General features: G+C 29.9%; 1 protein-coding gene across 2 annotated transcripts in view; it reads left to right on the top strand.

Annotated features, from left to right (window-relative positions):
- Positions 1 to 930: 930 nt before the first annotated feature.
- The window catches only part of Chi (LIM domain-binding protein 2 Chi), a 222,682-nt gene continuing 208,808 nt past the window's right edge, over positions 931 to 14,804 (top strand). The window contains exons 1-2 of one of the 2 annotated variants that reach the window (XM_014424250.3): positions 931 to 1,659; positions 2,805 to 3,375. In XM_014424250.3, coding sequence (XP_014279736.1) covers positions 1,623 to 1,659; positions 2,805 to 3,375 — 608 coding nt within the window. In that variant the 5' untranslated portion in view covers positions 931 to 1,622. Of the gene's footprint in view, positions 1,775 to 2,804; positions 3,376 to 14,804 lie in introns of both variants that reach the window. The other variant, XM_014424251.3, reaches the window with a different exon arrangement.

Here is a 14,804-nt window from a genome sequence, read left to right as displayed (position 1 = left end):
TTGTCACATCGGTTTCACCTTTATTTACCTATTGAGTACAGTACTATGACACAACCTGGGCTAGGTGACAACGTTCGTTCCCTGAGGCAAGAGGCCATTCCAGTGCCGCTACCGACCTCATACAACAATTCTTAATTCGCACGTCTAAGTTTTGTGTTGATATTAAAATAATTGAATTTCTTATCAATGATAGCATTGTCATGCTTGCAATTCGTTCACAATTTTTCTTTTAAGTCATTGGTCAATTGATTTAAATCAGTCACGTTGATGTTTTCAATATTTATTTTTCTCTGAGAAAAAAAAACAACAAAAAAAAAACGCGAATTTTAACTTTCTAAAGGCGTGTAGATAATGAGAAGGTCCGGATCCATTATTGTTTTCACATGGGAGGCAACGATGCGATACCAAGTCACGCCACATGACTTTGTATTCCACAATGTCGCCAGTTAAGTTTTGTGCGCTCATGAGACTGGACCCTGACTTTTTCCCCCACACACAATCCCGTCATGATAGTGCGTAGGGGTGGCCTGGTACTTTTATTGATTTTTACCGGGGTGACACTGTCAACTAAACCTGTCTTCACGATGTAAAACGGACAAAAAAAAGAACTGATGTCTGTTGTGAAATTGTTAACAACTTTATACACGATATTGTGAAAATAGTGTTTAAAAAGTGAAAGAACTATTTAACAGTGGTGTTTAATCTCAAGTGATAGTGTTTTGACTTTGAAACCGATGCGTGGCGCCGCCGTCTCTCTGTAAAAATGGCACCGATTTCAGGCTTCTCGCCCTCAAATTTTTGCAGGCGACCCAAGAAGAAAATTAGTTGACAATTATTGTGAAGCCAGTAAACACCAGGACGTCGACAAATAAGGTGGGAATTTTTCGGTTTATGTCATTAAATTATTTCATGTAAATATCACAAGTTAAACTGTATGATAGGAAAAAAAGATGCCGGTTTGGCAGGCATTTAATTTCGCTTAGTGTAACTAACTGACTTACTGTTAAATTTTTCATTATAAAACTAATCCATTAGTATGTATCGATTCTGAATTATACGTGTTGTATCGATAATGTTACCTAATATAAAAATTTTAATATTTGAGGTTGTGATAGAACTTGAAATAGCACAGCATAGTGGTGATGGGGGAGACAGAATGTGAGCATGGCTGAAGTCAAATCAGCCTCCATGTTGTTTCTGACTTTTCGCGTTTGTTTTACTCTTTGTTCAGTGTTTTTCGGTTTAAATAGTTGTTAAATTATTATTTCATTGCAAGATCTAAATTAGTTCATTCATTTTGAGCTGAATTTAGTATTTTGAATTTTTAGTGAAGTTGTTTTGACTTGCGTAGTGTTTACTTGCTGCCTTTCTTGAGAAGTTGATTTTATTTAGAAATGAGGTATAGGCTACCCAACAGGGTTCTGTTGATTTTTAAACAGGATGGACCATATATCATGGTTAATGACTGGGAAATTAATTAGTGACTTCTGTTATGATTTGTTTGTGCGTGTTTTGTGTTGTGGAGTGTTGTGCCGCCAGGACATGAAGTGTTGTATGAGTAATGTGGTTAGAAAGGCAGTCTTTCAAAACATTCTATTTTCACGTGTTTTGACAATCACAGAATGAGACAGGGACGCGGAGGCCAACGAAGCAAAAAATGTAATTTTTAAAAATTAATTCCTGTGTGACGGGGAGAAAAGTGTTAGAAATTCTCCCTTTTCACTGTTGTGCATTTGTGTTGCCAATATGAAGGCTTCTGTCATGAGAAATACTGGTACACGAAATTTTGTTATAGATTATTTGGTCCTTAGATTAACCTCCTTCTACAATATGACTTCTGTGTTTTTCCAGATAACCGCTTTTTTTCAAATTTTCATCTTAACTTGGAGCTAGGTTATGCTACAAAACCAAACAAATAGTTATGTTTTTCTTCTCTGCTTTATTCTAAAGGCTTTTTCTATTTTCTTAGCATTTAACACTATCATATATTGAATGTGCTGTGAATTCCAACATCTAAGTTTGTTTTAATATTTTTCACTATGAAGTAACTGTACCCCCGTTATCTCAAACATTAGCTCCAAACAATTTTAAATCTTTAAAACATTAAAAAACAAGTGAAATCATGCTAAAGAATCTGTTATTTTCATTGTATATGACACTATTTCTTAAGGTTGAAGCCAACTCACAAATGTTTGAACAGATTCATTACTTTATTTTGATGCTTAAGACATGTTCAGTAAATATTAAGTAGTTTACACTGATTTACATATGCTATAACTAACCTCTTATCTTTTTTTTTCTATTATCCATTAATTAGTGACTTCTTTTCTTTTTTAACATTTCTTTCCTGTTATCTTTTATTTATCTGTTTTTCTTTCTATAGTTTATGTTTTTATTTTATCATAGCTCTTAATTCTGTTTTGTTTTTGCACCATTCAAGTTTTGCGTTAATCTTCAGTGTTTTGTTAGGTTCACTATACACGTGAATCCTATATCCTATAAACTCGTTATAGTGATGAAAGACAATTTAAATTTTTTTGTGTTTAATATGTTACTTTTAAGGTGGATTTATTTACAAGTTGACAATGTTCGGTTCTAAATTACTTATTACTTGGTGGGATGAAAAGTTTCAATTTTGTTTGTTATTTTATTTTTTTAATTGTATGGTGCATAGTTTTCAGTTTCAGAATTGTTTTATTTCAATTTTCATTTATTAATTCTTGTAGATTTTTATTGTTTTTCATATGTCCTGTGTGCTTACTGAGATTAGAATCTAATTTTGGCTTTGTTTCTTTGTTTTTTAGGCTGTAACCGTCGAGTCGCACCTCCTATTTCCCTACCCGCCACACTGGAGGACCCAGGGGTGTCGTGGAAGGGCCCACCGCCTGGCGACCCTAATGCCCCCTTTAATTCAGCCCCTTCGTTTGGATCAGGGCCTCCACCTCCAGGCGGTTATCAGGGTCAATTCCAGGGTCCTCCAGCAGGATCTCCTGCTGGCTCAGGCCCATATGCCCCAGGATCCTCTACGCCCCAATATACGGCCTCCCCTGCACCCTCTGGTTCTTCGACTCCAGGCCCAGGCCCACCTCAGTTTCCCCCTCCTCCAGCTAATTCTAGCTATAATGGTCCTGGACCATTTGGCTCTCCATCTAGCTCAGGACCGAACTTTGTAGGCCGGCCAGGTTCATCAGGACCTTTCGGACCACCTGGCGGCAACCCTCATTTTGGTGGGCCTGGAGCACAGTTCGGGGGACATCAATTTGGAATGCCACCGGGTTCACCTTTTGGGCATGGACCTCTCCCAGGGCCTATTCCTGGCCACGGTATGATGCCTGGTCAAATGCCTCCTGGACCAGTTGACAGGATAGATCAGGGGTAAGTACACTTTACTATTACTTTTTCTTTTTTTGTCTTTGTTTCTCAAGATTTTTTAAATAGTGTTTACAATCGTAATAGTCGTTGGTTTCAATGTGAATCAGCTACTAAATTGTTAGTTATAATTAATTACCTTAGAGTGCAACTTAACTAAAAAATTCAACCTTTATTGACCTTTCATCTTGTTGTAATTATAATTCATGCAAATTATTGTATTTCAAAGTCATAACAGTACTAATTTGTATATATGGTGGTTAATAATTATATTGGAATCAGTAGAAGTGAATATTCATATCGTGATAGCATAGATCATTGTTAATATAGATCACTTGTATTAATTAATTATTGTTTATATCTTTTCAAGAGCTCTAGTCTGGTCTGCATTTCTTGATTTGAATTTGGTTTCTTTATGTATTTGAGTTCCTCAGAATGTTAAGTACTGTGCTTATGCTCTTTGATTAAAATTAAAGAATTAATATTTCATTTGGCTTTCCTTGCATATTTTGAAATGCGTTAATTTATACAGCTTATGGTATTAGATTATTTTTAGTACAAAGATATACATTTTTGTCTTGTAAAATTGTGTTACTTCCCTCTATGTTAGTGAGTAGGTGTAATTTTTTAAAGTATATAATTGAACTAACTGTTTCACTAAGTTTGTAAAGAGGAATTTTTGAATATTTTTTTTCAAGAAATTTTGAATTAAAACTGATGTTTCCCTCTTTTCTTTCATGAATTGAGAGGTGTGATTTTGTTATGTTTTGATTTTGTCCTTAATTTAACTTACCGTTTCATTTAGTTTGTGAAAATAAATGATTACTTTTTTATTTTCAAGAACTTTCATATTATGGCTGATGTTTCACTATTCTGTTTTGTACTTATTCTTGTCGATTTTAGATATACTTTTAGCTCAACGAAGTGCATTATTTTTTTATCGTAGAAGATAAAAAAAAAAAAAATCTCAAAAATAATGTACATAAAAAACTTAATTGTTTCATATTCACCTTGATTGACTACTATGATTTCCGTAAATATAGTTTTATTCAATTCTTTCAGTCAAAATTCTGTTGTATCAATACAATATGTAAGATTATCAATCGTAATATATAGAAAAATAATTTCTAGAAAATAAGCTCGGAATATTTTGTAGTGATAACATATAATTTTCTCTTTTGAAGTATAACTTTTTTATTCCAAAACAAAATATTTCTGATTTGTAATTTCATGAGAGTTTCGTTCAGTTAGTTAACAGTTAAAAAGTATTGTTTTCTATTATGAAAATAGGTTATAATTAATTTATTTTTTAATGAATTATAACTGCATTTTGAAAATATTTCTACCTGGTTTTTAGTTGATATTTAATTTATGTATGTAAATGTTTATCTTATATTATTGGTAGTGTAATTTATTACTTTTTTCATAGTATCTGAAACTATTTCGTGTATTTATTATTGAAATACCTATTGGATTTAGAATGGACATGTGTATGACAGCCATGACTTTCTTTAGTTGATATATATTTCATTTAATAAAAATCTTTTTTTGGTTTATATAAACATTTTTTGTTCTCCCGGATTATTTTAATCCGAATCCGAATCCACATCCTCAGCTAGATACGAAATGGTTACTGTATCTAAGGGGAAGGGGAAGGGGAGAGTTTCCAGTTGCCACGTGAACAGAGCATCCGCGTAGCTCTTTCTTTTTTACCCTCGCGTAATAATTACAGCGTAGTTGCCATGGCAACGCGGGTCCCGTGCCCCCACCGATCGGTAATGTACACTCGCTTCCCAAACCAACTTTACCCTGTTCCTCTCCTCTCTCTCTCTCCCCCCCCCCTCCCTCTTGGTATTCAAATTCAGGCCGCACTAGCTTTTGTTGGCGTGAAACTTCAAAAACATAAATTATCTAACTTATATCAAGAATCAACTAATAAGAACTAATATACATGAATTTTTGGGAAGATAGATTTTTCTCGTCAGTATACACTATCCAAAATCTTCCTATTTTTTTTTTTTTATGAAAAACTTAAAGGAAAATACGTTTAATCTTAAATACCAAACTATTTTTTAAAATGTATTTTAAGCAATTTATTATTATAAATAAATATATATTTAAAAAAAAATAAGTTTCTGCTCATAAGAAATCTTATTATTATTCTAGCAAACTTTTTTTAAATTGAATCATCATTTTGATATTCCTGTCTCATTAAAAATGATCTGTTCAGTAGTTTAAGTCAAATTACCTAAAGATGTTATGAGACTATTTTTGTGATAATACATTATAACTGAAAAAGAAAATTTATTTATTTCTACATTTACAATTATCTACAACGTTTATTTCTTTATGTGTCCTTACTGGAATTATCAGCTTTAAATGAGTTCATAAATTTAAAATAAAAATTGTGTATTAACCCTAATATTTGTGACAGATGACTAAAAAAGAGATTTCTGAGCTATGCTAGAGTGGAATATAATGAGAGGATATAATGTATGGTGTTAATAACAAAACAAAAATGAGGGTAAAAAATACAAAGGAACAAATAAATAAACATAATTTAGTTATTTAAAAGAAAAATAAATGTGTTGTAATTAAAGTATTGCGTATATTAGTATGCTGTGTGTTACAGCAACCCATTGTTTTTTGGCCTAATTGCTTCTCATTGATGAAGCATTTCTCTTTGGAATAAACAAAAAAAATAGTAATAATAATTGAAGGTTAATGTAAATAGTTCTTTTTCTTTATGGAATTAAAAGTTATTCTCTGTCCAGTATAGTTAATTGTAGCTGAAATTAAAAGAAAAATATTTTCAGCTCTGATAAAAAAAAAAAAAAAAATTAAATAAAAATGATTAATTTTTTTTCTTCAATTTTCTGGTGAATGCTCTTTTAATTTTGGGCTTATTGAGCATTTCTTCCCTCAATATTTTCCCGTAATGGCAATTGTTGTCACAGGTCTTAGAACCTAGAAAAGAATCTTTTGAGCGACAAAAGATATTTAATCTGTACATAAAAGATTAACCGACAAAAATTAACAGCAGTATGAGAGTAACAGGAATGTGCCTTGGACACTTACACAGAATGAGGATGCAGAAACGGGAAGCTGTTAAATTTTAAAAAAAATGGTTGCTTTAATTTCATATTACTGTTAAATTTTCGTAAAATCCTTAGTTTTTTAGTTGGAAGCTTAATTAAAAAAATGTTCTAATTATTGTATTTTCATTATGAAACCGGTGGCTAGCGAAATGGCAAATTTAAATTCAGATTCACTACACCAACAAACATATTAAATCGTTGAGAAATAAATGTCTATAATTTTTCTTGGAAACAATATTTTAAACCATCGATGTCGATTATTTTATAGTTCGCTATTGAGGTATTGTGGATTAAAAATATAATTTTTAAATACTTTCTTTAAAACGTCTATTCAATTTTGTATAGTATATTTATTCATCTAAAATCCGTATTTTCTGATTATAAATAATAAAAACTAGCCGAAAAATGTTCCCTGGGGCTCAAGATAAGGGATAGGATAGGAGCGTACGCAGAACGAAATAAAATGCTTGAGTAATGAATTTCTAAAAAAAGTCGTAATTTAATTCAATAATTGTATTTTGTTTATTGCCCAATTGATAAGCTTTAGGAGTAGTAAGGGGATTAACGATAACATAAATTAACAATGTAATAATTTATGCATACCGATGATAACCTAAATAATAATTAATTTTTTGTTATTATGTCTCAAAAGGGTGGACAATACACAATAAATTGTTTGTCTACATACCGAAGTTACAATAGTACAGTTTTGATTTATACGTTATTCAATCCTTACTTTACGTGTCTGTTTCTCTGCTCAGAAGATGTTTCTCGATACTCCTTGCATTCCTAAGGGCAATGGACTAACAACTACGTATCCTTAAAACAAGGTTCAGTAGCTTTTGGAAACGAATACAATTTGATTGAAAAAACTTAATAAATCACTTTTTTCGTAAAAAGTGTATGTTGAAGTTTCAACTAAAATATCAAAACAAAAAAAAAAACTACATACTTTTACCTCATCCTCGGCGTTGTTAAAAATTGTAAACTTTATTTTAGGGAAAGAAGAAATAATTAAGCGGTCGAGGTTAGTATTTGGACATAAATATGCCAATCCCCTTTGTACGATGTTTTATATGTTCAGTCAGATGAAAATTCTTAGGTTGATTTGAAACAAATAATTTAAGTGCCATATCATCACAAGATGTAGAATTTTCCACTTGAAAAATAATTTTGGAAAAAATTCGGGACAAAGGAATATAACCTTGTATTTTGGAAATTTTTAAGTGCATTTATATTTAAAAAATCAAAAAAAAAAAAAAATATTTTAGTTGAAGAATGCACGCGAAGAACACATGCATTTTTTAAAAGCGAAGGCGGTTTTTGTCTCTTGGGTTTGGTGAGAGAAGTCCCATTTCGTGTAATTTTATTCGAGGGCACCAAATCTTATTTGATGAATTATTTTTTAAATGTCTCTTGCTAGGATATAAATGAAAAGACTGTTCTACATTTCATTTTTTATCGCGTCTGACCAAGATTCTGTGATCATGTATACATTTAACTTCCATCTCTATGTTAGTTTAGCTATGTTTCTTTGATGGTTTCCTTAATTCGTCAGCAACGAATCGCTTTTTAATAGTTCGTATACGCTCATATCAAAGATCCGCTCTGTCTCGAATGCGTTCAGGCGAAAATGTGAGTTAAGAGAAAATATTATAGCTATTTATCCCCCAAAAAGTCGGATTGCTAAGTATTTGTTTGGTATAAGATGTAGGCGATAGGGGAAGGGTATCTGAGATGAAAGAGGGTCAGAATGGGAGCAACTCCACAGGCGCCTCCCGATAAGATCTCTATGTAGAGTTGATACTTGACCACCCTTTCAATTTCCTTCTTATCAAGTGATCCTCTGTTTATTCCAAGTTCCCTTTATTCATCTCCTTCTCCGGATACCTTCGCGGTATTTTAGGGACTGTTTACCGACCTGAATGTTACCTGGTCGGGTGACTTAGTGATTAGGTTCATCTCAGTTGACAGTCCTATAAATATAAAATTTCAGTTTGGAACATTTTTAGAAGGGATTGTTTTATGTTCTATTGTTATTGTTGAAATCTCGAGCCTATTTTAGATGTATTGTGCCTATTGAAAGATTTTTATTTGACCGTGTGTAATTGGTAGTAAAAAAATGGTCCGGGTGGCAATCAAAAACGTACAAAGTAGCAGTAAAATCTATTTATTATTAACGAACGTTTCGTCCCACTTGGCAGTGCTTCAACAAGGCTAAATTGGAACAACATACTAACACTGTAAGAATTATTTACTAAAAGCATATAATTTTAATTTTACTCCATTTGTTATTGTTCTGAATATTATTATTTCACTATACTCCAGTAGTACATTTTCAAATATATCGTTCATTACTATACTTGTTATTAATTATTATTCTATTCATTTATTGTTCATATCCTTTTCATTTAGGTCGTTCGTTTTTATTCTATTTGTTTATTTTTTTACAACTTTCTATTTATATGCCTATAATCTTATCTTTCATAAAATGTTTACATCTTGCTCTCTTTTAGCCCTGATGAAGCCCTGCACATTTGGGTGAAACGTTGGGTAATAATGTTGGTAGTTTTATCCGCTGCTGTATAGTACCTGCTAATTCAATTTTTCCATTTATTTATATCAATAAATTTTCATTTCCACGCCATGGAACGCGCGATGTATTTGCTAAGTACATCGCGCGAGGCCTTGAACCTCCAACGGTCTGTCGCGCCAATAAAAAAAAAAAATGAAAAAAATAAATTTTCATAACTACTATTTAGATTTAAGGTCCATTATCGGATTGTATAATTTTACTTTCGCTAAGGTATACATGAGTTATACCTTCCCTAGAGTTTTAAGAATTGAACTCGGTAGATATCAGCTATGAAAAACAAAGTTACTTATAGTAAAGTCCATTAGTGATTACTTCTGGTGTTATTTTCCAGGGCAGTTGACTTACAAATTTACAGTAAAAGGATCTTTTTTTAATGAAATATTCTCATTTATAAAAAGAAACTATTAAAAATTATTTTTTATCCGTTATTTTCCCAATCTGACGCTAGAGCTTAAAATTTACTAATTCATTTTTCTGGTGTTGATTCGCTGGAAGCGAACGGACAAACGTAAAAAACCGAATCATTCAAGGGTTTGATTTTTCTTAAGAATCAGTCATCATAATTTGTGTTCACTGTGCCGGTCTTTACTCAAATAGCTATCATGATGACTGATTCATATGAGAGATTGAATCATTAAACGATGTGATTCTTAACGTTTTTTTTTTCTGATTTTCCGCTCCGTTTGCCGTTAGCAGTAAAAAATCGTAAAAGTTTGCCTTAGATCTTCGTTCTTCTAAACCATGGAATCGTGATCTCGACGTTTCTTCTTCTTCTTCGGTTTCCTTAAATTTTCTTAGTCTTGTGGATTCTGCAGAGTCCAGTGGATAAAATTTCGGGATTCCATTGTTTCACGATTCGTAACAATCTTAACGGGTTCATCCCAGCGTCTCTCGCGGAAACAAACTTAAATAAATAAATATTATAAAATATACATATTATTAAGATACCAATTCTGTGTTTGTTTTTTCTGATTGTCTTTTTATGACTCGTTTTGGTATATACTGTAGTCAAACGTTTTATATTGTTTTTCTCTCTATTTTTTCTCCCAAAGTTTCTCAAAAATTTAAATTTTAAACTCTCCTTCCTTTATATGAAGATATATTTATTGATATAAAAATTGACGTTGAAAAAAAAACATCGAAACCTATTTGTGTTATATAAATTCCTTTAGAAGTTGCTTATCCCGTGCCAGGGGTGCTTGAAAATTTGCTATGCAACGAAAATAAGCCTTATTATCAGTTAATCACCCGTCGTGTTTGAGGGCTATGAAGCAGAATTCGTGTCAGAAGGCCATTTGTTAATGATTCATTCATATAGCAATCTGTAAGTCACTTATTTTGGACTTCAGAAGAACAGCGGACATAACCTTATGTAAGTTTCTTAATTTATTTGTCAGCTTACGAACGAAGTATTACAAAATCTAACTTATTTTTGACATTTTATTGTAATAATTTTTTTTAATATTGCTTTGTTTATAAAAAAAAAAAAAAAAATACGACTTAAAAGCTAGAAAAAATGTCGGGAGTAAATTATTATAGGCTGTACTCAAGTCAAAGATGTATGGACTTGTAGAACGTTTTAGTTCTCGAAACATATTTCTGGTGTGTGAATCAGTCCGAACGTCAACCGGTTTGAAAATCATTAATTATTTATGAAGATTGTATTATTAATAAAAAAAAAACTAAGATCAAAATTGTAAAAGCATGATTAAAAGCTAATATTGAATGAAGTAATTGATAATTTGTGTCTAATAAACTTAAGTCTGATAGCCTAATAAAAATAGTGCAAAATATATTAATATAATTTAAAACAAATCATGTTTTAATATACAAGAAATTATGTATAAATTATAAAAATTCCTCTGTATATTTTATTTTTTATTTAGTGACGAGGAACTAATCAATGAAAACATGAGGTTATGTACATACCACTCTCCCTCCTCCCCCTCCCCCCCCAAAAAAAATTAAAATAAGCGACGCTGAAGATAAATTTAATTTTAATTGCACTCTTATTTTTTGAAAAAATTATTGCATTCTTCGAGGATTTTAAATTTTGTTTAGTTTTTAAGAAGAATTTAGTTATCGTAAAAGATTATAATTTTATATTTTATTTACATACATTTGTTGAAACAATAGATATTAAGGGAAATTTAATAATTTGATTTAACAAAGATTATTGTTAAATTACTAAAATATTTGAATTTCTTGTTTGTTATTAAAAGATGTATTATTATTATTCTATTTGGACATTCTTGGTTTATGAATAGTTACCCTACCAACTCCCGTTATTATAACATTAAATTTAATCTTTTAAATTTCATTATGTTCTTTAATTTATATCTTATGATTATTGTTCGTGGATATTTAGCAACTATAAGTGATTAGATTATCGCCAATAAAAAGAAAAAAACTAAAACAAAACTTCCAAATTAAAAAATACAAAAAATAATGAACAGAAATTCTCGTGTTGATAAGTATTTTCGAAAACATTTTTGTTATATATTTTATGAACATGACATATTGATTTCTCGTGAAGATTATTAATAATTGTTTAGACATATCCCGATTATTGATTTAAATGGGGTAATTGACTTATTTGGTGCATTTGTTTAATTTATATAAAATTATAAATTGTTAACTATCATGATTGATGATAGGGTGAAATCCTACGTCAGAGTGACGCCTCGGTTTCGGGTTGATTAACTACTTTTATTTTTCAGTTTTGTTTCCATTTCTGAATGGAGACTTTCGTACTTGCCATAATTTGTCATTTAATGTTTATTCTTTATTGTATTTTCGAATGTTAAGTATACTCTATGTGCATATTTTGATATGCTCTATGAGCACGTGTTGAACATATGATTTTAAGGCAAAAGTTTGTCTTTGAATGGAGGCTTACTAATTGTCTCAGGAGTAATAAACTTGTGTGTCCCGCTCTCTACAACCTGTTCTTGATTAGATGAAGCAATAGAGATAAAAGTACTTATCTTTTGCCTCAGTAACCTAATTGAAATAGAATGGAGTGTTTCCTTTTGCCTCTCCATATCTTCTTATTATGTAACCTATATCATTATGTACTCAAACCATCTCATAAAGTTCTTACATTCACAATTTTCTGTTATTTTTTATTATAAATTGTTTTAACTAATGGTTGTTGCTCTGTTAAATACTGGAAACACTTGAAGGACAAAATTTGAAAATACATGTGAAAAGAATTTGTTAAAAATAAATAATTAAACTACCACTGAATATTTTCTTAATTTAACTCTTGAGGTGAAATAGTATGTATATTTCTCAGTCAAGAAAATTAATAATAATAGTTGTAATAAATTAATAATAATTATGATAGTGATTAATGAGACTCCAAACTGCCATATTTTAAAATGCCCAAGAGCTAAATTTGTTTACAAAATAGTATATAAGTCCTGCTTACTTGCAGCAACCATTAAACTGTCACAGCATTGCTAAATTGCTTGTTAATTATTATTTAATTTCTTCTCTTTTTTCCGAAAATTAAACGAAATGTGTTTTTTTAAACTCTAAATCTTACTATAGATTTTTTCTGATCAAGTTAAAGAGTTTGTTCTGACCAACACCAAAAAATCTTGAATTAATGGAAATTGAAAAGTGTGTTTTGTATTTATACGCCTTCTGGTATCTATAATAAAAATTTGAACAATTTTTTTTAATCTCATAATTATTGGGTAATTAAGCATTGATATTCATACATGAATAATTTTATTCCGTTATTAAAACAAAAAAGTGGACTATTAGTAAAATATATTATTTTTAACGGATTTAAATGACACTAATAATCATGGGCCCCTTTCTTTTTGATCTACTAGTTGAAAAAAAAAAATGTATTTTTCATAGTATATTTAAAGTTAACAACTTTTAAACGGTTATTACAAATAAAAATTGTTTTATTTTTATATTTCTTTTTTACCAGATCGGCCTAGCGGACCTTACATGGATGTTTAAACAGTTTGATTTTTTTAAATAATTGTTAATGTGGAGGTTTAGTCTCGTGCAGAACAGATCCCTTTGAAGATTTAAAATGTTTTAATTATATAATTATACTAATAAAAAATTAATATTTGTGGAATTAATAAAAAAAGTAATAATAATAATAACTGATGTATAAATAACTGAAAAAAATATATGTTGAAAAATAAAATAAATTAATAATAATAATAAATAAATACATAGTTCATAGCAGGAATGCTTTACACTTTTCTGATATATAAACGTTATTACAGGAACAATTATTACCAACAATTATACATTCATCCAGAAAAAAACATTTTGTTTATATGATATTTAGGCTAGAACTTACTTTTTCATTACATCGTGTTGCTGCCACGAAAAAAATATCTTAATTGCCATTTCTGTGATTTTTACACTTCATTGTTCATCGATTCTATCCGCACCTATTGAAATAGGTTCAAACCTATAGGTTCACTAACAATCAGGGAACATAAAATGAATTGTTTACCACGTATCTATAAGTGATTCATATTATCATATTTTCTTGGAAATATTGTATTATTATTTTTTTATTTTTAATGTTAACACTTTCTTGAGACTGGATAATATTGCTTAAATAAATATATATATTTTTTTTTTCTCTCAAATTATTTTTATTTCTTTATAAGTCCGACGTTTCGGCCATCCTCAAGGACAATCTTAATACAATTTTAGAACCAAATCATTTAAAAAACAACTTCATGCTGGATTTTCTGCCCAGGTATTTATATCAGTCCAGAAATTACCCTAATTAGTCAAATATTCACATTAAATTAAAAATTGAAATTATTTTTTTCAACACGGTAAACCTTTGTTAAAATTTATCACAACAATACAAATTTGTGATAAATTTTTATAAAGAAGGTTGACTGTGATAAATATTTTCAATATATAGCTAATAATTTTTTTTATTTATATTTCTTGTTATGCAACCTGATTTATTAACAATTATGGAACCTAGTTGTATGAATTTAATTACTTTTCTTTCTAAGTATGAAACATTTTTTGTATTTGAAATAATTATTCGGATAGTATTTTAAATCACAAGTTTTTCCCATCTCTAAATGAACAGTGAGGATACAAATTATAAAAATTTCCAAAATGGCATTTATTATATACATTTGCTAGCGGCCGATGTATTATATATATATATATATATATATATAATTGCATAAAATAATGATTTTTTTAAACTAATAGTTTGCATTAAAAGAAATGTAAGTTATACATTTAATGTAGATATTCGTAAATTTTGCTGCTGCTGATGCAAATAAATAATTATAAAAAATGATTTATTCACTTTCTGCCATTATTGAAAATAACCAAAGTATATCAGATTTTTTTTTTGTTAGACTATTCCACGTGATTAAAAAATGTAGATATTTTTTCCAAATTAATTATATTTACCATGTCATTTTATTATAATGCAATACTGCTTGTTAGTTTGTCTATAGTAAAAAATAAAACGTTTAAAAATTTCTGTTATCGATTGTGAAAATTTCTTCCATTCCACCCTGTCGGTATTCAACGAGCAGACCAGTTCACAACCGGAATTTATTTTTTATTTTTTTCCTTTTCTCTGGAGTCCTCTTCTTTTTCCTCCGAGCCCCAACGGACGCTATTTATTTATATATTATAAAAAGGGCGTTGGAAAAAATTTAAAGATAATTAGTTCATATAAGGAATTCACATCATTTTTTGTTGTTAGCATTAGA

This window comes from Halyomorpha halys, unplaced genomic scaffold (assembly GCF_000696795.3).
Source record: "Halyomorpha halys isolate HHAL.00 unplaced genomic scaffold, Hhal_1.1 Scaffold459.1, whole genome shotgun sequence".
NCBI lineage: Eukaryota > Metazoa > Arthropoda > Insecta > Hemiptera > Pentatomidae > Halyomorpha > Halyomorpha halys.
Note: the sequence above shows the minus strand (reverse complement) of the source record. Positions and strands in the feature narration are given on the sequence as shown.